The 23,744-nt window shown below is 36.5% G+C and overlaps 3 protein-coding genes across 4 annotated transcripts; 2 read left to right on the top strand and 1 right to left on the bottom strand.

Moving 5' to 3' along the window:
* Nucleotides 1-5,441: 5,441 nt before the first annotated feature.
* arl6ip5a (ADP-ribosylation factor-like 6 interacting protein 5a) lies at nt 5,442-8,715 on the bottom strand. The gene is made up of 3 exons (XM_048198818.1): nt 8,258-8,715; nt 6,948-7,165; nt 5,442-6,411 (listed from the first exon to the last, which is right to left on the bottom strand). Exons 1-3 carry the CDS (start codon nt 8,434-8,436, stop codon nt 6,224-6,226), a joined length of 585 nt encoding a protein of 194 aa, XP_048054775.1. The 5' UTR covers nt 8,437-8,715; the 3' UTR covers nt 5,442-6,223.
* Nucleotides 8,716-9,084: 369 nt separating this feature from the next.
* Nucleotides 9,085-14,183, top strand: trnt1 (tRNA nucleotidyl transferase, CCA-adding, 1). Of its 2 annotated transcripts, none has more exons than XM_048198816.1 (8): nt 9,085-9,230; nt 9,497-9,606; nt 9,921-10,114; nt 10,223-10,361; nt 10,478-10,604; nt 10,809-11,002; nt 12,684-12,937; nt 13,214-14,183. In XM_048198816.1, exons 1-8 carry the CDS (start codon nt 9,214-9,216, stop codon nt 13,460-13,462), a joined length of 1,284 nt encoding a protein of 427 aa, XP_048054773.1. In that variant the 5' UTR covers nt 9,085-9,213; the 3' UTR covers nt 13,463-14,183. The 2 variants fall into 2 exon arrangements, with proteins under 2 accessions (XP_048054773.1, XP_048054772.1); XM_048198815.1 differs by having other exon boundaries at nt 9,087-9,230; nt 9,460-9,606.
* Nucleotides 14,184-15,982: 1,799 nt separating this feature from the next.
* Nucleotides 15,983-20,268, top strand: avpr2b.1 (arginine vasopressin receptor 2b, tandem duplicate, 1). Its single transcript, XM_048198817.1, has 2 exons — nt 15,983-17,628; nt 19,230-20,268. The coding sequence occupies exons 1-2, from the start codon at nt 16,749-16,751 to the stop codon at nt 19,433-19,435; spliced, it is 1,086 nt and encodes a 361-aa protein (XP_048054774.1). The 5' UTR covers nt 15,983-16,748; the 3' UTR covers nt 19,436-20,268.
* Nucleotides 20,269-23,744: the final 3,476 nt, after the last annotated feature.

The following is a 23,744-nucleotide window of genomic DNA, read 5'->3' as shown; positions in this document are numbered from 1 at the left end:
GTAATTTTACGGTAAAATACCGTTAAATTCACAGTTTTTGAAGTGAAAAATAACAATTCATTGTAAAATTTACAGTGAAAAACCGTAAATTGACATTCCCACAATTCCCTGCGTGACACTTCACATTTTATATATTTTCGCTGAAATAACTGTTTCTTCTTAGTTTTTCTCATTTTTTTCTAATCAGTTATGTACATTAGGGTTTTATGTTACATCTAATGTTGTTAAATTAATGTTTATTGCATTTTTAAAATTTCATGCATGTTACCATGATGGTGTTTAGTGTGTATGTGAATGACACTGTGTGCTCCTTCTATATATTAGTATTGTCCTTCTCAGCTTGTGGAAAAGCTGCTTGTGATGAACTTTGATTCATCATGTGACTCTTATCACCACTGTGTTTGGTGACTGTCAGTGTATTATAAAGGTACAAACAGATATTAGTACTTCATTAGGTTGGTAAATTAACATTATATCAGTTAATGAAATACGTTATTTTACCGTAAATTTTACTGGGATTTTTTTTACAGTGTACTGAAATCCAATGTTAAATATACATATTTAAAATGTAAAATTCACATGTAACTCCGTAAGTATGTTTACGGTTTGATGTCATTTTTACAGTATTATTCTGGTAACCACAGCTGCCGGTATTTTTCCGTAGAAACAACGGGATTTTTTTTACAGTGTATACAAAATAATTAATCAGAATAATTACTCCTGCTCACTCACGCCAAAGAACTCCCCGCTCAAGCTCGCCGTCTCTGCAAGATTAACGATGGCAGTTTGCACGCACAGCTACTAGAAGATTTACATCTGTCAGACAGGTTGCTGACGTCATCAAGCTTAGTTTGAGTCTGCGCTCAGAAACGGAAGTGCTAAAAAATCGCTAAAAATGGGCTTCACTTGTCTCAATTGAGTTCCAATGGGGTCGCTGTGTCCATTTCTTTTACTGTCTATGTAGCCAGGCAAGCAAACGCGCTCTGTAGACACTTTTCCGTTTAGGGCTGCTGTAGAAACATGCCGGCGCAAAATGGCGACTTAACATGTAAGGGGACCCACGGTGTATGAGATATAAATGGCTCATTCTAAGGTAATAAAAACATAATGGTTCATTATACACCTAAACATAGTTATGTATATTATATTGTATTTCTGTTGATAGATCCTCAAAATTGACACATTGCACCTTTAAAACAATGCAAAGATAATGTGGGCAGCCACGCGATCGTTTTCAAAAGTCTCCATTTTCTAGGGTCGAAACACCGGAGTAGTGTAAACAACAGGAGTAACCGAAGCAAAGGTTATGCATTTTAAAACGAAAACGCACTAATGTAAGCAGGGCCTAAATTCCCGTTTATTCTTTTTATTTTATATTGAGATTTCTTCATGAAATTCACCCTACAGCTCTTTTGTCATTTGTCTCTCCTCACATCGTCCGCTGCTCTTGGCTGTGAGAGAGATACAGAGGCTTTGTTCTGATGAACTGTGGCCCGGGGCTGTCCACCCTACACTGCTCCTGAAGTATGCTGGGATGTTTGTGCTGCAGCTGTACCCTTCTGTCTAACCTCCCTTTGCTCTTGTAGCCACCAGCTGTACAAAGATATCAGCCAGGTCATCCGCAGCTGACTCAAAACCCATGCAAACAATGGCCATCTATTAGTCCTTCATAAACACACACACACATACTCCTTCCAGTTGTCAAGTGGGTTTGTGGTTACTCATCCTCCTTAAACTTCACAGTATGTAGAAATAATATTGTTGTAATACGGTCATCTGACTAACCAAGTGGTGTTTTATTTACCTAGTTTTTCCAAAGTGTCAGTGCATAAATAAGTCTGTATAACCACACAACTGCTCATCTAAAATCATTTCAGGACATTTTGTTCTTCACACACTTTTACTGTTGACAGTTACACCCTTTAGAATTGCTGCATCTTCTGAGCTCTTAGGTTTTATGTTTGTACACTCTCTTATTCCAATCCTCAGAGAGTAATTTCATGGCGGTGTAAAATTTTGTAACAATGGTCAACTTATACACCTGAAGGTCATTAGAAATGAGGTCATGTTTAACCTTTGGAGATGGGGGAGGGTAGCAGCAGAGACAGAGTTCCATCACTGTAGGTGTATTTCAGAGACCCTCATACATAAATCTTACTATAGCTCAAATATAGTCTAACTAACTAATGTTAAGTAAATTATAGATTTAAAAAACGGAAGAAAATGTTTCAACTGTGTAGCAATAGACCTTGTTTACAGCAGTGTGATCTTTGATTTTTAACAGGAATGAAAGTGAGACTGTGAGGGATAGACATACATCTCTTCAGTGGGTTTAACTGTTATTGTTCTGCTGATAAAAAAACTGCAAAAAATACAAGTAATTTCAGTAGGCAAAAAAAAAAAAAAAAAAAAAAAAAAACTCCAAGTATAAAATATCAATATAATATACATTATGGCCACAAGTGGCAGTACGGAAGAGGATTAGGGCCAAGCAATAATAAAAAAATAAAACCATCTCGAGATTAAAGTTGTTAAATTTCGAGAAAAAAGTCGAGATAAAATGTTGAGAATAAAGTCATTAAATTATGAGAAAAAAATTGTTAGATTATGAGAACAAATTCGTTAAATTATGAGAAAAAAAGTCGTTAAATTTCGAGAAAAAAAGTCGAGAAATGTTGAGAATAAATTCGTTAAATTATGAGAAAAAAGTCATTAAATTATGAGAACAAATTCGTAATTTAATGAATTTGTTCTCGTAATTTAACAAATTTTCTCGTAATTTAACAAGTTTATTCTCAACATTTTATTTAGACTTTTTTCTCGAAATTTAACAACTTTAATCTCAAGATGGTTTTAATTTTTTATTATTGCTTGGCCCTAATCCTCTTCCGTAATTAGTATAAAGAAAATTTTATTATTTTCTGCTTTTAGTTGTGTCACCAGCACAAAGGTGAAGAACAACCAGAGCATGGGTTACGTCTTTGTGACCTAATTCCTCAATAGATGATGCTGTTATAGCTATTTCATTTATGAATGGCTATATTGTCAGCAACCGGCCATTGAAGGTCTCTTTCTCCTAGAGATCAGCTCTGATGGCCAAAAAACTCTACTGTTAATGCTTGAAAAGTGATAATAAAACTCTTTCCCTGTGCAAGAAAAAACTAGTTACAACAAACCAAGTCTTAGTTATAATTATTAATTAATTACCACCTGTTGAACCCTATCCCTGTTGCTGCAAAAGAAAATATGAACCCCATCCCTGGTTAAAAAAAAAAAGGGGCCTGGTTGCAACAAACCACTTAACGTAAGAAAACAATATTCCCAACAATATTTAAAACATTTGCTTTTTGTGTGCTCAACAATTTATAATTATTCACTTAACTATTTTATGTTCCTTAGCTATTTGCTCAGCATTTTAAAGTGCTCGGTTAAAGAGCTCAGATTTGGGGCTGTTTTTAAGTGTAAACACATGAAAGTGAAGTTGCTGATTCAGCAGGAACCCAGCATGATTTACTGCAGGTAAGTCTGCACAGATGTTGTGAGCCGCTCTGAAACACCCTGTAATCTACTGCATAGAATAAGAGAGAGGAACAGAATGACAGTGGGTTAATCAGATGTGGCGATAAGCTACCTTTAAAGTCATTCCTGTCAAGATTTTACATTTTAAAGACTCTTCACTCTTAGAAGTACGTCCACAAGTTCAGTCATTCTGCGAGTCTGTAATGAAAGGCAGCTGTTGAAAAGTGTTCTAGGATACTTTGCTCAGCATATCCATTGTTTGGTGCACTTTTTTTTTTTTTTTTTTTAAAACCTCTTTAACATTTAAAGAAGTAAATGATTTTGTTAAAGTCAAAAGACTTCAGTCATATAAAAAAGCTAATAAAGCAGATTTATTTTACATGGACCAGGTTGCATGAGGCCAACATGTTGAGATCACATGACCGACTTCTACTTGTTTCATCACTGTAACCCCACTGTTTTCAAACACTTGATTTCAGAGCAAACTGATAATGGCTGAACGTGAAAAGTGCATTTCAAAAACCAGCACAGCATAAACAATACAATCACTGAGTGCACCTTTAACCACAGCCATTACCCAATGTTGGGAAAGTTTTTATCATTTTTAAATCAATGGGACAAGATTGTTTTTGCCAAATAGACCATTCCAGGATGACACATGCTTTTTAATGAGAAGATCCACCAACATGTTCATTTTGTCAAAATCCTTTATCTCTGGAGCATGTTTTATTAGTTTGTGCCGGGTTTAATCCTGTGAGAAACCTTTTTTATTCAGTTAACACTTTGGAAGGAAATGTTTAAGTTAAAGGTGCCCTAGAATGTTCTTTCACAAGATGTAATATAAGTCCTAGGTGTCCCCTGAATGTGTCTGTGAAGTTTCAGCTCAAAATACCCCATAGATTTTTTTTAATTAATTTTTTTAACTGCCTTTTTTGGGGCATCATTAACTATGCACCGATTCAGTGCGCGGCCCCTTTAAATCTCGCGCTCCTGGCCCTGAGCTCTCGACTATAATACAGTGCATAAACAAAGTTCACACAGCTAATATAATCCTCAAATGGATCTTTACAAGATGTTCGTCATGCATGCTTCGGATCATGTGAGTATAGTATTTATTTGGATGTTTACATTTGATTCTGAATGAGTTTGAGGCTGTGCTCCGTGGCTAAAGCTAACATTACACACTGTTGGAGAGATTTATAAAGAATGATGTTGTGTTTATGAATTATAAAGACTGCAAGTGTTTAATAATGAAAATAACGACGGCTCTTGTCTCCATGAATACAGTAATAAACGATGGTAACTTTAACCACATTTAACAGTACATTAGCAACATGCTAACGAAACATTTAGAAAGACAATTTACAAATATCACTAAAAATATCATGTTATCATGGATCATGTCATTTATTATTGCTCCATCTGCCATTTTTCGCTGTTGTTCTTGCTTGCTGACCTAGTCTGATGATTCAGCTGTGCTGCTCCAAACGTTAATACTGCCCTTGTCTAATGCCTTGAACATGGGCTGGCATATGCAAATATTGGGGACGTACATATTAATGATCCCGACTGTTACGTAACAGTTGGTGTTATGTTGAGATTCGCCTGTTCTTCAGAGGTCTTTTAAACAAATCAGATTTATATAAGAAGGAGGAAACAATGGAGTTTGAGACTCACTGTATGTCATTTTCATGTACTGAACTCTTGTTATTCAACTATGCCAAGGTAAATTCAATTTTCCATTTGATGGCACCTTTAAACCAAATTTAGTTTTAGAAAAAACAGATTTTAAAAACTTGAAATAGTTTTTGATATCATTTTTAATGAATATAGCCAGAAGCTGGTATGGCGTTAAAACAAACAAACCACAGCAATTAATTTCAACGTAAATCAAACTTTGATTAAAATAAAACACATAATAGTACCAAATAGTTACTTTATTAACACTTTTTGCATAGATTAGGAGTATAGCATCACAGGACATTCACATATGACTTATTTTACTTAATAGTTGACAACAAAACATTGAGCCATGGAAGGCTGTGCATTACATTAATTTACCAAAGGTAAGAGATGATCTTAGGCATGATGCAAAAAAACGGAGTGTCTAAAACCCTCTTTCCTATGGTAAATCATTGTAGTGCAGGATTGCTAATTGCTTTTACAAAGCAGTTGCAACAGCAATATGATGTTCAATAAAGTTCACATAAACAACAAAAAGAAGCCATTCTTCAACCAAGTATTGTACCTCATTATAAGATGTTTTCAGTTGCCATTACTTTTAGTCCAGACCATGCGCTCTTTCATTCGTAGAATTCCAGTTATCATCACACTGCAGAAAAATTGGAGATGTTAAATCTTATAAACCTGATGACATCGTATGTTATACTTTAAATTTTCTTAATGTAAGAATGAATGTATTTTGAAAGAAAAGAACTCATTATGCACACATATGACACATTACCCAACAGGTCATAGAAAGAAAAGATCTTTGAAAGACGAGATCTGAATTGCATCCTCTTACATTTGACCTGAGATGTAAACAAACATTATAAAACACTCTTTTTTCAAAACAATTTGTTCATCCCTTTACAGAAAACACTAATGAGAAAAAATACTTTTTCTTTTTTGCCAAATACACATGTTGGAAGAAACAGAGTGGATTTCAGTTCCTTCATGTATTGGTGAGAACCTCAGAAAGGCACTATTGACAGAGTTCATTCTTCAGTTTGCTCTCCAGAATGTCTTGAATTTTGCTGAAGTTCTCTTCTTGTTGACCCAGTGCTTCAAGTATGATCCCCATGGGTGATTTCTTGAGTCCAGCGCTCTCCATCTTATTCTCCAGTTTGTTTTTCATGTTCCGGAGGCGAAGCGATGCATGTGCAAAGATCACTGAAATGCAAAATGACAAAGCACTTTAGACTTCCAGATGTTTCATTGCGTGTTAAAGACTTTTAAATGACATAACTGTATTTAATAAACTGCTATGTTGGGATTTTTAAGGTTGGGAACCTTACTCTTGCATTCCATCTATTTTCCAGCTTATTAAGTCAAGTCACCTTTATTTATATAGCGCTTTTAACAATGCAGATTGTGTCAAAGCAGCTTTACAGTGATAACTGGTAAATGATTTTGGCTACACAGCAGCTCTTAAAGAAAGTGGTGTCAGTATCCATCTTAAGTAAATTCAGTATTGATTCATTCCTTTGTAAGAATCAATAGTTATTAATTTAGTTAATTTATAGCAGCACTGGAGTAAACAGTGATGTCATCATCCAGCTCAGTTCAGTTCGCATACAATGGTGTCAATGCAGGCAGATCAAATCACTGTTGAATTGCAAATGTCAAGACAGAATTTTTTTTTCCTCCTTTCATTTTCGCTAACAATGATCTATGGTAATGATAATGATATTTCTTAAGAAACTTACTCAGAAGTGGCAGCTTGATTCCAAGCAGGAATACCATAACTCCACCGAAGAGTGACATGAGAAAGTAGCTCACGACCATCACCAGGAAAACAAACAAGGCAGGGTTCTCTTTCTTGAATTTTTTGATGATTGCCTTGTTCTCCCCTGCCCATACAGAGCCAATGAAGACAGAAGCGATCACTGCTGCACCCGTGAACATGCTCACAGGGTTCATGAACCTGTGTGGACAGAGAATTGACTGGTGACAGGATGTTATTGAGGCCAAAATCATGGTGATTATACTACAGTTCAGTTTTTTTTTTTTTTTTTAACTTATGCTTCAATGTCTTCTAAAAAAAAAAGAAAAAAGGATTTTACACATAAATATTCCCTTTGTTATCCCAAAAGCTCATTTGAATTTGTTCTAGATCACATCCTTCTAGCTTTATGAGAATACAAGCATGTCAATGGTGACACCTAATGGCTATAAAGTGTAAACACAATGTAAACACATATTGCTGACAAAAAGAGGCATTTTGGTCTGGACCATATTGGTCTGAAAATAAATAAAACAACTAATAAACTTGACAGTTAAATAATAAACTTAGAAATAGACAATGATGGCTGTGAAATGAGTGCATTGCTAAATACTGCCCTCGTACCCTTTCCTCATGGTTAGTGTCATGTGATTACACCCTTAAATATTGTTCAGACTTAGCAACTAGCTATAATATTAGAGCCAAACGATAATCTCCCAGACATTACACTGGCATTCATCTTAGAAACACAGCTGCCCACATATCAACACAACTATGTGTGTCCACTAACTATATTTAGGAAGAAGTGGCTTCATGTTCTAATTTGGACAGGAAAAAAAAAACTTTTGAAAGTTTATCCCAACTTATTTTTTTCAGCAAAACATAAAATTTTTAAAAAGTACAGTTGTGTACCAAGGTATAATGATGGTATCAAATGATAATATCAAGGTACTGTAAGATTGCAATTTTCATGTAGTATGTTATTTACAATATACTCCAAGATGGTACATATCCAAACAAACAACAACAACAAAAAAATCATTATTATCATAGTACCATTTTTAAAACTCATTTACGCTGATTTTATCAGAACATTAGTTACAGTGCATTTAAAGCTTGGCCATTTAAAGCTGAATGTACAGTTTTAACAGGATATTGCTTCTCGCGATACTTTCTGTAATACGATGTTTGCGTTGACGTGTCCAAGACATGTTAGAAATGCTATTCTGTTTAGAGTTAAATCCCATATTTAGAATGCATGATTAAATTAACCAACAAGACTGTTGGACTTACCCTACAATCAGGAATACAACGATTGCCACCACCAGATAGTTTGTTTGATAATACAGGAGGTTGCTGACCACTCTGTTGTTCCATTTCGACAAATCTCGCGTGTCTGGTTTGGCGAAGCGCTCTGAGCCTGGATAGAAATCATCCCAGCCTCTCAAAGGGGCGATTTCCACTTTAGCCATTGAAACAGACTAACCGGATACCAGCAGCTGCTCACTGCTTATGCACCAGCCTGTCACTTCCTCACTCTCGCGATGCGCTTTGGCTTTAAATGGGCGGTAACTTCAAGTGTAAACAAACCATCATGTTTGAATATTTAGGACTTGATGCAATCAAACAGATAATGCTTTTTATTGTCATGCTCCTCGCATACAGTTTAAGGTTTACAGCCTGATTTAATCAACTAGTAACCTGTTCAATTCGCGAACGAACGATTCTCTTGAATCGGATCTTTTAAATGAAACATTTGAACTGTTTCATAAAACAGATCTTTGGAATACTAATTTCAACATACTACAATTTGGAACACATTAATTCTAATTTCGAATACTATTTAGGACGGATAGCATGCGAATTGGGACGCAGCATTAATCACAAATGGGTCTGAATAATTCCGCGCGATTCCTTTGAAGTATGAACCGTTTGTTTCGGACATGTCCGATTCGGGAAACCATGGTGAACCTAGGACTGGACTGATAAACATTAATTAACATAATTTAATTAAAACATCCAAAAGCGTTTTCTGCCAAGAGATGTAAATGTTTTTATATTAGCTGTACTAAAGGCAGCATGTTGGGTGGGAGCATGAAAAAAAAAAGCAAATAAACCATTTTCATTGGCTGTTAGTGTCATTACGTAGCTGTCCCGGAAACACCGTGTTGCCTGACCACGCCCCCTTGCGAATTTCTGTCATGGCTGCTCACGGCGTGAGTGAAACTACGGATGTGCTAAAATAGCATATGTTGTTTTCCCTCAGGTGAATAAATATTGAGTATTTTATGTCACGTTTGATACATTTATTGCGCCTTTCATTATAGCCTCACAGTGTTTTTATCATTGGTAATTTCACGTTGTGTGCCCATCACATTGGGAACTAACCTGGAAGAGTCACTTGAAGTCATATTAACTTAATCTACCATTTATACGTATTTACAGCATTAATTATATGACGTGAAATTTACAGACACTGACTTTGTTGCCTTTAGGTTCACCGATGTGGGCTAAATTATTTCTTAACCCCAGGTTTATCAACAGAGTTCATCTCACGTGGAGTCACAGATCACTAATCACAATGCAACTGAAAACTAAAGAGTTTGAGTCTTTATTTACCGACGGGCTGGTTGGCCTTGCTGGTAAGCTCACTTTATCTTACGCCATTATCACCCTTATAAAAAAAAATGCAGTGGTTGTACCATGATACAGTGATGATATCCTCACTTTTCCATTACCTTAGTACTAGTGAGAAGTTTGTACACACTTACTTATTGTCTGTTAATAGTATTTTCACATTTTACAATAATAGTAAAGTCACCATAACAAAACTATGACATAACATGGTACATTCAGTCAGGTGTCCATGTCCAAACTTTTGAATGGTTACCATTTTCATATAAAATGCTATTTACTTTGTACTACCAAGGAACTTGATTTTTTTTATGATATATAGAAATATTTGAAAAGAACCAGTTTGAACTGAGGATTGCAGGAGGGGCGGTGCGGGACCTTCTGTCAGGAAACCGGCCTGAAGATGTAGACTTTGCCACCACAGCCACTCCAGATGAAATGAAGGGCATGTTCCAGACAGCAGGAGTCAGGATGATAAACAATAAAGGAGAGAAACATGGGACCATTACTGCCAGGGTAAAGTGAAGAATTTTATATTGATATTCCTAAAACATTTGACCTTTTGTCAAGCCTCTTTTAAACTTCTGCAGTGTGATCTGTTTTGGTACATTATACATTATATAGCTTCATAACGAGAACTTTGAAGTGACCACTTTGCGAGTGGATGTGCAGACCGATGGGCGGCACGCAGAAGTGGAGTTTACCACTGACTGGCAGAAGGATGCAGAGCGCAGAGATCTCACCATCAACTCCATGTTTCTTGGTAAGATATTTCACCTGAATAAGCCTTGCAATTTAATGAACGAATTCCTCTTTAATTTAAAGTTGGCTTTTAAAGGATTTGGAATCATTAATATTTAGCCTATTGTGTTTTTAAAGGGCTGGATGGGACTCTGTATGATTATTTCCAAGGATATGAGGACCTCAAGAACAGGAAAGTAAGGTTTGTCGGCAGTGCCTCGCTACGGATCCAAGAGGACTACCTTCGAATTTTGAGATATTTCAGGTAATTATATGCTATTACAGTATCTTGATAGAAAGTAGCTGGAAAGAAATACATGTTTGAAACAGTATAAGGTGATAAAGTGAATAAATAATAATAGAGTTTTAAATGTTGTAAATATTTTTTAATAAACACTGAAGTCCACTGTTTAGCCTATGAATGGCTCATGTGGTTTATCTTTACATTTTTGGTCTGATTGCTCTATAGGTTCTATGGGAGGGTGGCAGCTGAGCCTGGGCAACATGAACCTGAGACTCTGGAGGCAATAAGAGAGAATGCCAAAGGATTGGCTGTTATCTCCGGTGAGAGGATCTGGGTGGAGCTGAAGAAGATGCTGGTTGGAAACCATGCTGGTCATCTGCTGGACCTTGTCTATGAGTTAGGCCTAGCCCAGTACACAGGTGAGAAACTAAGAAATAGAGATATTTGTTAGGAACTGTGGCTGAAAAGATTAAGACTATTTATCTGTCTGTCTGTCATTGATCTGTCTTTTAGTACTGGATAAATTGAGAATAATTCTTTTTTGTGTTTGTGTGTCAAAAATAGAAATCACAATTCTCCCACGATTATATAGACAACTAAACAAAATAATATGTATTTTACTAGAGGCTCTGACAAATTGTAGCTGCAGCCTATTTAAAAATATTTAATTATTTGAATGAATTATTATTATTATTTATATATTTTTTTAAATTGGTGAATGATTCAATGACTCCTAAAGACTTCACTTATCTCATTACTGGACAAGTGGTGCTCACTCCAGAGCCAAATGTCATCCAGCTCCCCCTCTCTGGACATAATGGTTGGAGCTTGTCCTAGTCCAGCTCCACCTTCGTGGACCTAAAGGCAGGAACACACTAAGCCGACGGTCGGCCGTTAGGCAGTTTTTGTTCGTCGGTCGACTAAGTTTTCTCAGTGTGTTCCGCACCATTGGCTGAAGTTGGTCTGCTTTTTTCCGGCCGATTCGAAATGTTGAATCAGCGTCGGAGCTCGTCGGACCATCTGATCATTCTTATTGGCTGTTCAGATACTGCCACCTGCTGGTTCGGAAAGGCATTTCATCTCACGCAGGCGCAGAACTGACGTGCTACTTGGCTGTCAGCTGTTTAGCGTTGGTTTGGTGTGTCAGGCCAACTTTGGACACAGATGCTGCCGACGTGAGCAAACCCCGCAGTCTGCTTTCGTCGCCACTAGTTCGTCGGCGTCAGCTTGGTGTGTTCCGGCCTTAATGGGTTGAGTTGTGTTTAGCGATAGGGTTATGGGTAGGATAGGGTGTGGTTGGTCCGTCTAGCTTCACCCATTGGCTCTGAAATATCAGCCTCTTTCACTGGATGAATGAATGATTGAGTCAATGACAAATACATTTTTTAACAGTCACTTGTCGCCACCTACTGGTGTAACAATGTAATTGATACAATCTTTATTTGAAGCCTCATTACTTTCAAATGATTTACAAACGCGCTTGGGCTTCAAGGCAACCGTCCCTACTCTATTTTAATCGCTACCATAGACAGCAGTGTTTTTATATCCAAACTATAAACTTTTCCCCCAGTACTTCTGTGACAATTTAAATTATTGTAACAAACAAAAATAATGATTATGTGTGGTTGAAAAGACTGTGAAGCTGTTTCATACCTATAGCCTACATGACAACTGCTCTCTCTGGATCATCTATCTTCTATTTAAAAATGCAATTGTGAAGCATAAAATTGGGCAATTTAACTTTCGGAGATAGTAAAAAGGAGAAAAAAAAGAAAAAAATTACCTTGTCGTTACACAATTTTTGTCTAAAAGTTTTTTTACACAAGTTTTTTTTGTTAGAAAATAGTGTAAATGTTTTTTTTTTTTTATGAAAACAAATATATCTGGGTGTGAACGTAATTTAAACTAGATTATATATTTTATTATATTTGAATAGATGTGTGTGTATGTGTAAATATGTATTGTTTTATATATATATATATATATATATATATATATATATATATATATATATATATTTTTTTTTTTTTTTTTTTTAATTACTTATTTTGTAAGATTAAAACATATAAATATTCTGACTTGCTGTGTGCTTCCCTGCAGGTCTTCCAGCAGATGGCAATGTTGGAGAGATGAAGCAGGTCTGGCAGAGGGCTCAAGACAGCTCTCCTAAACCCATGACTATCCTGGCTGCTCTGTTCCGAAGCCAGGAGGATGTGGAGAAACTGGATCTGCGACTGAAGCTGTCCAGAGAAGAGAAAAACCTGGGCCTCTTTCTGGTCAGATACAGACAAGATCTCGTTAAGGGACAGGATCAACACGACAGCTTGAAACCGTACACAGATTTCATTATTGATGTATGTACATTTCCTCCCTGGGCTCCCTCTCTAATATTTAGTACAAAAATGTCAGTACATCAGTTGCTGTACATCCATTTAAATCATTTTGACATACAAAAAAATGTTTGTCAGACACTAGGAAGACCCGCTTTATCCCCATAATCATTACAACAAATCATTACGACAAAAATTACTCTATAATAAATATATATATATATATATATATATATATATATATATATATATATATATATATATATATTTTTTTTTTTTTTTTTTTTTTCCCCATTGCAGTCTCGAGAGCCGGACTCCCAGAGTAGAGTACTGGAGCTTCTGAAGTATCAAGGAGAAAAGAAACTTTTAGATGAGCTGAGAAAGTGGTCCATCCCCCGCTTCCCTGTGAGTGGGCATGACCTGCGCAAGCTGGGCATTACCTCGGGTAAAGAGATTGGCACAATCCTTCAGGAGCTTAGGGACGTGTGGAAGAAGAGCCGCTATCAGATGAGCAAAGAGGAACTTTTGGCCAACCTCAGCAGATCCTGATGTCAGACAAGGAAACACACTAGTGTCAGAAGTGCTATTGTCTCTGCATGCATGTTCTATAATGCATTATGAGTCTGTGTACACAAGGTGCACCTCCATAGTGTCAACAGAGGAGCCATCAGGGCTGTATGGAGCACTTGTATAACACTTATTATTTTGTCCTGTGGCTTTGCAGAAACAATGCTGCCAAAGGCTGAGGAATATCTATGGTTGCTATCTTGGGAGTATGTAATGGCTGATTTTGGGATGCAGAAAATGTCTTGTAATATCAAAGCATGCATTGTGAGATTTAGAACGCTTAACATATGGAGCATTTACCCCAACACCTAACCATGGGCATCATAATCACTCTCTAAAAAGCGTTCTTTTTGAAATTTTATAAATTAAGTTCCCTATCATTTTCCTTTTATAAATGGTGATTTAGTCTGACATAATATCATTCATTTATTCATTAATATAATTGGTTTAAACAAGGATGCATCTAAATTGAATGACAGGATGCAGTTTCATTTCAATTTTTTTGTGAAGTGGTGTAATTATTATAGTCAAGAGAGTAATTTAGCTCTCCTGCAGAGATGACATCTTCGCATATGAAGATGTAGCCATGGTTTCAATATGAGGAAAAATTATGTTCCTTTTGTCAGCAGTTCATAGTTATTAGATGATTATGTAACCAACCCTTCAGGTGTTTACTTTGAAATAAAGTAGCACACATCAAGTATTACAGAGACATGATGTCTTGCTTTAAGTCCATGGATGATCTTGAGTAATAATTTTGATATTTGAGTAGTATTTTTGAAGACTTAATATGATAATGGTTTCACATTGATGGATGTTTGGGGTAAGCTGTGTCACATCATTTTTACCATTCATTATTTCTAATTTTAACTGTTTTTATATATCTCCACAGCTTTACAAGAGTCAAAAACAATGTAAAGGTGTCAAAATGAAAGGGATAGTACAACCAAAAAGAAAATTCTATCGTCATTAACACTGCAAATAAAAAACTGAAATAAGTACATTGCATAAATATTCAAACCCTTAACTCGGTACTTAGTTAAAGCACCTTTACACCTTTACAAAGTCTTTTTGGTTATAATGTGACAAGCTTTGTACATCTGCCCTTCCATTCTTCTCCTCAGATCCACTCAGCTCTGTCAGATTGAATGGGGAATGTCAGTGGACAGCCATTTTCAGGTTTCTCCAGAGATGTTCGACTGGGTTTAAGCCCAGGCTCTGGCTGGGCACTCAGGGACATTCACAGAGTTGTCCTTAAGCCACACTTGCATTGTCTTAGCTGTGTGCTTATAGGGTCATTTTCCTGATGGAAGGTTCACCTTCTGCCCTGTCCGAGGTCCTGACGAGTCCCCTATTCCCTGCCGCTGAAAAACACCCCCACAGCGTGATACTGCCACCACCACACTTTACTGTTGGGATGGTATTGTACAGGTGAAGAGCAGTGCCTGGTTGGGAACTGAGGTCCACCAGACCAGAGAATATTGTTTCTCACAGTCTGAGAGAGTCCTTTAGGTGCTTTTTTTGCAAATTCCAAGTGTGTTTTCATGTGTTTTCACTGAGAAAAGGCTTGAGTCTGGCCACTCTGCCCTAAAGGCTAGATAAGTGGAGTGTAAATTTCTCCCATCTCCATAAATGATCATGGAGCTTAACTAGAGTGACCATCAGCTTCTTGGTCACCACTCTAACCAAGGCTCTTTATTGATTGCTCAGTTTGGTCAGGAGGCCAGCTCTAGGAAGAGTCCTGGTTGTTCCAAACTTCTTCTATTAAGGATTATGGAGGCTACAAGCCTCTGTGAACCTTCAATACAGCAGTTTTTTCTTCAGATCTGTGACTTTATATAATTCTGTCTGTGAGCTCAACAGGCAGTTCCTTTGACCTCATGGCTTGGTTTTTGCTCTGATATGCATTTTCAGCTGTTAAACCTTTTATTGAGAGGTGTGTGCCTTTCCATATCATACCCATTCAATTGAATTTGCCACAGGTTAACTTGTGTGTAGTAACATCTACAAGCGAAATTGTAGTGCTCCCGAGTTAAATTATATAAGTATCCCAGAAAAGGGTTTGAATTAAGTTTTTTATTTTTAATGCATTTGAAAAGTTATCACAGATCTGTTTTTGCTTTGTCATTATGGTGTATGGAGTGTAGATTAATGTGAAAAAAGAAGTAATTTAAAGTAGTTTAACATAAGGCAGCAACATAAAATGTGAACAAAAAATTAAGGGGTTTGAATACTGTATATATATATGTGTGTGTGTGTGTGTGTGTGTGTGTGTGTGTGTGTGTGTGTGTGTGTGTGTGTGTGTGTGTGTGTGTGTGTGTGTGTGTGTGTATATATATATGTGTGTGTATATATATGTATGTATGTATGTATGTATATATATATGTGTGTGTGTGTATATATGTGTGTATATATATGTATATATGTCTATATATATATATATATATATATATATATATATATATATATATATATATATATATATCCCTGCTATATATATAACAAGGATATTATATATATATATATATAATATATAATAACCCCTATTCGAATTTCAACTGCTTGAAACACTGGTTAAACTATTTTTTAAATGTAGTGGATATTTTTCATTTAGGGTCATGAATGTGCATGCAAAGTTACAGCACATATTTGTGTTTTGGAAAGGCTTTACAAATTTTGTTACAACTTTTGTGTTGGGGTCATATTGACCCCCTACAAAAAAAAAAAAAAAAAATCAATATTTGCACCTCAGTGTGCTAATTAGTCGTGACAGAGTAGTCATTATTTATTTCGTGTTTATGCAGTAATTCTAATTTTGAACATACAAATACGTAGAATGGACCCCTACCACAACAGAAACAATAGGAATGGGAATTATTAAATTTCTCGCATATTTTTATATTTTTAATCTCTAGAGGTTTTCTGTTTTTACATGAATCTTTAGTGTTTTTCAGTGACGATTTTTGGCAAAATGCATGGAATTCAAGAGTCGATGGGCTATTTTCTAGTCTTATTTATTAAGCATAACTGTCTGTTGAGTGTCTTTGTCTAATTAATAAATTCATAGATTTCTGAATGCAGTTTTGTTCATGAGTAATTCTGAATGAAAGACCCACCCTCCATCCACCAGACCCACATATAAAAACCTCTAGTCTTCACTCACGCGCACACACACACTAAAGATGCGCAGACTCGTGAACACTGTCTTGTGTGAACAGGGTCAGTTGGACTGCAGGTTCTGAACTTGAAGAGATCTACAATTAATAAGATGTCTTTCTTCGCATTAAACTTAAGCAACGCAACTTTGGAGATGGAAGTCACCGGAGATGAACCCCGGAACGAGCGCTTGGCTCAAATCGAGATCGCGCTTCTGAGCGTCATCTTTCTCTCCGCATCAACTCTGAACTTCGGTCTGCTGCTGGTTCTGTGGAGAAAGAGACAGCAGATGTCCAGGATGCGTGTGTTTGTGACCCATCTGTGCTTGGCGGACCTGGTGGTCGCTTTCTTCCAGGTGTGTCCTCAGCTCATGTGGGACATAACAGACCGTTTCATCGGTCCTGACCTCGTATGTCGTTTAGTCAAGTATCTGCAGATCGTCGGCATGTTCGCCTCCACTTACATGATAGTTGTGATGACGGTGGACCGTTATCAGGCGATCTGCAACCCCATGGTGACTTTCCAGAGGAGGCGCGCGCGCTGGAACTTGCCCGTGTGCGTCGCGTGGCTCGTGTCGTTCGTCTTCAGCGTCCCTCAACTGTTTATTTTCTCCAGGGTTCAAATCGCCCCGGGTGTCTACGACTGCTGGGCAGAGTTTATTCAGCCGTGGGGACCTAAAGCGTACGTGACGTGGACGACACTGGTAATATTTCTGGTGCCCATCGTAACTGTGACGGTGTGCCAAGTGCGCATCTGCCGCGCGCTCCAGATTAACCTGTACATGAAGACGCAGCAGCAGCAGCAGCAGCAGGGAGGTGATGGACAACCACACTCTTATTCCTCTAGAGCCAGCAACGTGGTGTTTGTGTCCAAATCTCGGATTAAGACCGTGAAGATGACAGTGGTGATCGTGCTCGCCTACACCGTGTGCTGGGCTCCGTTCTTCACCGTGCAGCTGTGGTCTGTGTGGGACGCCGACGCGCCGACTGAGAGTAAGAAAAAGTCTTCTAACAAACACTTTGGGTCATGAAGTGTTAATAAATTACACGTACCAGCTTAATCTAAAGGTAAAAATGGTTGAAATAGTTATATGCATCCATAATCAATCAATCAATCAGTCTATCTATCTATCTATCTATCTATCTATCTATCTATCTATCTATCTATCTATCTATTCTATATTAGTTAAATTAGCTACTATGTACACTAACAATCAAAAGTTTGGAATAATTAAGTTTTTTTCCTAAGTTTTTGAAAGAAGTCTCTTATATATTCACCATTATTGCATTTATTTGTTCATACATTCAGTAAAAACAGTAATATTGTCAAATATTATTACAATTTAAAACTGTTTTCTGAAGGATCACGTAAAACTGAAGACGAGTAATGGCTGCTGAAAATTCAGCTTTGCCATCACAGAAATTATATTTTAAAATATATTCAAATAGAAAACAGTTCTTTTAAATTATATAATAATAGGCTATTTCACAATATTAGCCTACTGTTTTTAATAACACATATATACTGGATTACATTATTCAATTAATTTCACATTTATTTGTATAGCGCTTTTCACAATAGCTTACCTACATATTAGGGCTTTTCACACTTGAGTTAACCCTGGGTCATTCTAAACCCCGGGTAAACGGAATCCTGGGTTATCTTTATTCACGTTTCACACTGCTCATAATATACCCGGGGTTAACAGTTAATCCTGGGTATTCGTAAAATGCAGTTTCACAATCACAGTGCACATTTCTAAACCCCGGGTTATTTGAATATTCGCGGTATCGGGACAAACGCAGCACGTGACCTGTTTACATAATGGCTTCTAGCATTGCGCGTCATCATATTACACATTGCTGACTGTAATATCAATTTTTCTGAGTGAACTTATACAGAAAACTCATACACAGAAACGACTGTTTATATACATCGCGTATGTAAATTACAAGTGTGAAACGCTCCTTTACTCTTTAAAAGCGGTGTTTAGGACGACGATAACCCGGGGTTAAGCGCAGTGTGAAAAGTGTATCAAAGCAGCTTAACAGAAAATGCATGTTTCTGCATTAGCCTACAATTTAGAGTAATCTGTTATCAGAGGTGACTGTGTCCAAGTCCATATGTCAGATACAGTTCTAAGATAATACAAATCATGTAGTTATCAAACATCATCTATTAATTTAAGCAGAAAAAAGCTCATGAAAGCAATTACAAGTTGTGATCATAATGATTACAATATATAGAAAATTTGCCAGTTGTGTATGCTGATTCAGAGTTGGCGTCATGTGAAGTCATCAAAGGTCAATGGATCAATCGATGATATTTTGCTTTCTTACATCAAAATGGTTTATATTTCTGCACATGTACTTATCTTAGGAGAGTGGTCCTGAATGATATAATGCCACCCCTTGTAACTTGTTTCTAATTAGTTAAGCTGATGGAAGATGTTCCAACTTACCGCATGTTACACTCCACACTCTTCCCTACATGTTCCACACAGCACTGCTAAATCATGTTTAGGGGCATTTATTGAGAATGTCATCAAATGTAATTTCTTGTATCTAACCACTATATCAATTTTATCTTTTAGCTGCAACCTTCACCATCCTCATGTTGCTGGCCAGCCTGAACAGTGTTGCCAATCCATGTATTTACCTGCTTTTCACTGTGAAGTTCCCCAAACTGTTGGGAACTCTCCTGTGCATGAAACACTCAGACATGAAGGAGTCACTGCCTGATGAGGCTACGATGGTCAGCTCTCTGTATTTGAGCTTTAAACACTCTGACACACGGTGAAAAAGAAACAACACTAACAAGCATGTTCATTGGACACACATGTTTTTGGACATGTACCTTATTAGTATTCTTTGAAGTATCAGTACCATGTAAATTGTACATTAATATGGTGTGTTCAGTACCATAGTATACTGTAAATATCAAAGTACTATGATATGACCATCTGATACCATCACTGTACAGTAGTATTAGCACAGTACATTTATGTAAAGAAAAAATGAAACCAGCTATTGGCGTCTCGTTGTGGAGTCTCCATGTACTGAAGCATATCAAACAGCTTTTGATGTTCATGATTCATTTTTACATTAAATTAATGTTCAACTCGAATTTTACCCCCGCTTACCTTCCCCTTATTTCATATGTCCCCAAAATGATTTTTTCTTCATAAACTGGTCACAGTCACTTAGTGATTTTTATCCTTTATTTTATTTAAATGTACATAGCAAGCCGGAAAATGAATTGCTCACAGTGTGTGCTGTAATCACTATCAAAATTATGTACAAAATATAATGTCTTTAAATATTGAGAAAAACATCTATTAGACTATTAGGTGTAATGTTATAAAAATGCTTGAACATTCTCACTGTTTTATGTGTCAATAAAGTGCTTTAAAAATGAAATATTTGGCATTGAATCAGTTCTAACATGATCAAGTATATGGTCATTTTTAGAAAGGTATGTTTTTACATTGAGTCTCATGTGAACTTCAGGTGAGAGACAAGACTAAAAAAAGAAATAAGCCATCTGTGGAGAGAAACAAAGCCATGATTAGAGTTTAAAAAGTGCATGAACACAAATGATAGTATTATCTCAGCTGGTAAGACTATTTGACTATGTGTGGTCTGACCCTCTAATTAAAGCTTAACCCCTTTTCCCAAAAGAACACAAATCAAAGGAGTTTTGGAGTTGTCTAATTCAAATATTTAAGAGTTTACCAACTACCAAGATTGCCATACAAACTGGTCAAAAATTTGGGGTTAGTAAGTACAGTATAAATATAGTACATTAAAAACAGTAATATTGTGAAATATTATTACATTTTAAAATAACAGTTTTCTATCTGAATATATTTTAAAATGTCAAATCTTTTGTAACACTGTAAATATCTTAAAGGTGCTAAAGAGGATGTTTTGTTTTATACATTTTTGCAATATTACTTGAAACTGTCTTTACTAGCTGATAAAAGACTATTTATTAGGTGCACTGAAAGGAATAATATTAATATACATCATCTGTGCACGAGGTAGGGCCTTAAAAACATCAGCCAATCGTTTACGCGATCATCGTGTAAACGATTGGCCCTCTGGCTTGTCAATCAGTGCCATTACGTTCCTTGTGAAAGACGTGCGCGGATTGGCCCTCTGGCTTGTCAATCACTGCCATGACGTTCCTTGTGCAAGATGTGCAAGACGTGCGCAGCTGCGCGCTCCAGTAACTTTCCACACTCCACAGCCGCTGCATGCAATGTTTTTGTCAGGAGACAGGAGTAACAACTGCAGATTATGAGTCACCTGCGGTGAGTCCGACATAATGAATCCACTAACACGACACAGCGAATGCCGGTGGTAAACACTCATGTTCCAATACACGTGCACGAGTTTTGGGAGGCGTTCCTTTGAAATGAGCTGTGAAGGAGGGGGGTTGTTCTTACACATGCGCTCATTTAAAAAACTCACTAACAGTCTTTGGTTTCTCAGTCGACGAAAAGATCCTCTTTAGCACCTTTAACTGTCACTTTTGATCAATTTAATGTGTCTTTGAACAAAAGTAGTTTATTTAAAAAAAATAATAAATCTCACTGACCCCAAACCTAGTGTATTTTCACCTATTGTGCCAAATGGATGAAGTCGTGAGGTAACAGGAAATTGAAGAAAAACAATAAATGTGAACATTTCAAACATTTTCAAACATACAGTGAATTTTGTGTGACTGCCTTGTAACCAGCACTGATTTACACATGAATCAATGAGGCTCTTAAAGGGTTAGTTCACCCAAAATGAAAATTCTGTCATTAATTACTCACCCTCATGTCGTTCCAAACCCATAAGACCTTCGTTCATCTTTGGAACACAAATGAAGATCTTTTTGATGAAATCTGAGAACTTTCTGTCCCTCCATTGACAGCTACGCAACTGAAACTTTGACGCTTCAAAAGGTTTATACAGTATATAAAGAGATCATAAAACTAATCTGAATGAATTGAGTGGTTTAGTCCAAATTTTCTGAAGGGACTCGATTGCTTTATATAATGAACAGATTTTTATTCACATAAACATTCATCAACTCACACATCAGTTGTGGTAAACGGAAGCTCAAACAAGTTTACTTGATGAGTGCGAGAACCAATGAGGTTCATTCTCGTGTTGCGCAGCACGTTTGAGCTTCCCCAAAAAGTTTGTTCTCGTGTGTCGAGCAGGTTCGGTTGAGCTTCTGTTTATGTTCGCTGATCAATGTTTATATGTGAATAAAAACCTAAATTCAATCTGTTCATCATATAAAGCGATCAAGTCTCTTTAGAAAATTTGGACTAAACCGCTCAATTCATATGGATTAGTTTTATGATCTCTTGATGAATTTTTTTAAATCATCAAAGTGTCAGTTACTCGTCTATGAAGGGACAGAAAGCTCTCAGATTTCATCAAAAAGATCTTCATTTGTATTCCGAAGATGAACGAAAGTCTTACGGGTGTAGAACGACATGAGGGAGAGTAATTAATGACAGAATTTTCAATTTTGGGTGAACTATCCCTTTAATCTCTAGCTGTAGCATGTTGCCAGATATTGACAAGTGGAAGATTACATCTTCACACCCGTCACCAATCAAAGAGATTAAATCTTAGATGGTCATCTGTCATACCAGTCTGCTGAAATCACAGTTGAGAGGCTTAGACCACATGCTAATGACCCCTTCCTTTTCTTTTGTCGATAAGCAAACATTCTAGTATGGTGGAAATATTGGAAAATTGATTATAATAATGCAATAATGTTGAAATGTTTGTCTTGTTGCAAGGCTGACACATCAACTAAAAAATGATATCAAGAGTGTGCTGCAAGGCCATTTTCATTTTTGGTTTGAATCAGCTTTGACTTTGACTATCATGGAGCTCTGAATGCTTTTGAGAACATATTAAGTAGTCAAATGACTGAAGCATGTGAAAAACAACACATGCTTTACTCCTGAGTGATTGTTGTATTGAAGTGGTGCACTGGTAAGGAGCAATATGTTATTTTTCTGATTTCGGGTAGTCAATGTCTTGACATTGGTGCATATAAACTAAGACACACTTCACAATCATGACTGATTTCTGCCCTTGTAATGTTTCATTTCCAGTACGTACATCAAATTAATTTAACATAAAAAGCATTCTAGTAGCCAGCCTAATGACAGACGTGTTCCTGACCTACATATCAATGTAAATAAGCATGCTTTTAAAGAAGCTTGCCATTAGGTCAAGTGATTAAATGTAACATGTTTGAATGGGGATACCAAAAATAAAGGTACATCATTCAATACATCATTCGGGCTGTAATCATTGCTGCCGATGTGAGTCTTTGATGGCTTAGACGGAAATCTTAATAGATATGGTGGTGGCCCACAGTGATTCATCTTCACTCACCATATATATATATATATATATATATATATATATATATATATATATATATATATACCTTGCTATTGTCCTCAGCAGAAGGCTTATTTTTTATTTGCATACATGGAGATGTCACAGTGTGAAAAGTAAAAATGTATGTAAATGTAAATGGCCCTTAAAATTTACTTTCGTTTTAGTGATGTAGTCAGGGTGCTTTAGTTTAAAAATTTGATTGAAATAAATTCAATTGTTATTTTATTTTTATATTCATATATTGTGTAATTGCCATTTTACATGTCACCACTACAGCAAATAAAGACATTTGTGTGTAATATGCATGGAAACTTCTAGTTCTGTGTCTGTATTATGTTTTTCATGGAAATGGTTCTGTGATCTTTGAGTGTTGAACTGAAGGAAGCACATGGCATGAAATTACTACCACAGAGGGAAAAGATGGTCACATGTAACATTGTGATATGAGAGCCTTAAGGGAGACTATCAAAAATTGCACTTTGATATAAATCTGATCCAAATCATCAGTGTGTAACATGAAACGACTTGGTTTTTGAGCTTCAGTCGGTGTGTGATAAGCACTTTATCTTTTTCAGGACAGGGTTTGTGCAGGTGTCTGTGAAAAATTTGAGAAAATTTTTAGTGTTATTTAAGTATCATTGAGATACTATTACAGTTTTTATCCATATATTTATTATTTTTTG

The sequence above is a fragment of the Megalobrama amblycephala genome, linkage group LG8 (genome assembly GCF_018812025.1).
Source record: "Megalobrama amblycephala isolate DHTTF-2021 linkage group LG8, ASM1881202v1, whole genome shotgun sequence".
Taxonomy (NCBI): Eukaryota; Metazoa; Chordata; class Actinopteri; order Cypriniformes; family Xenocyprididae; genus Megalobrama; species Megalobrama amblycephala.
Note: the sequence above shows the minus strand (reverse complement) of the source record. Positions and strands in the feature narration are given on the sequence as shown.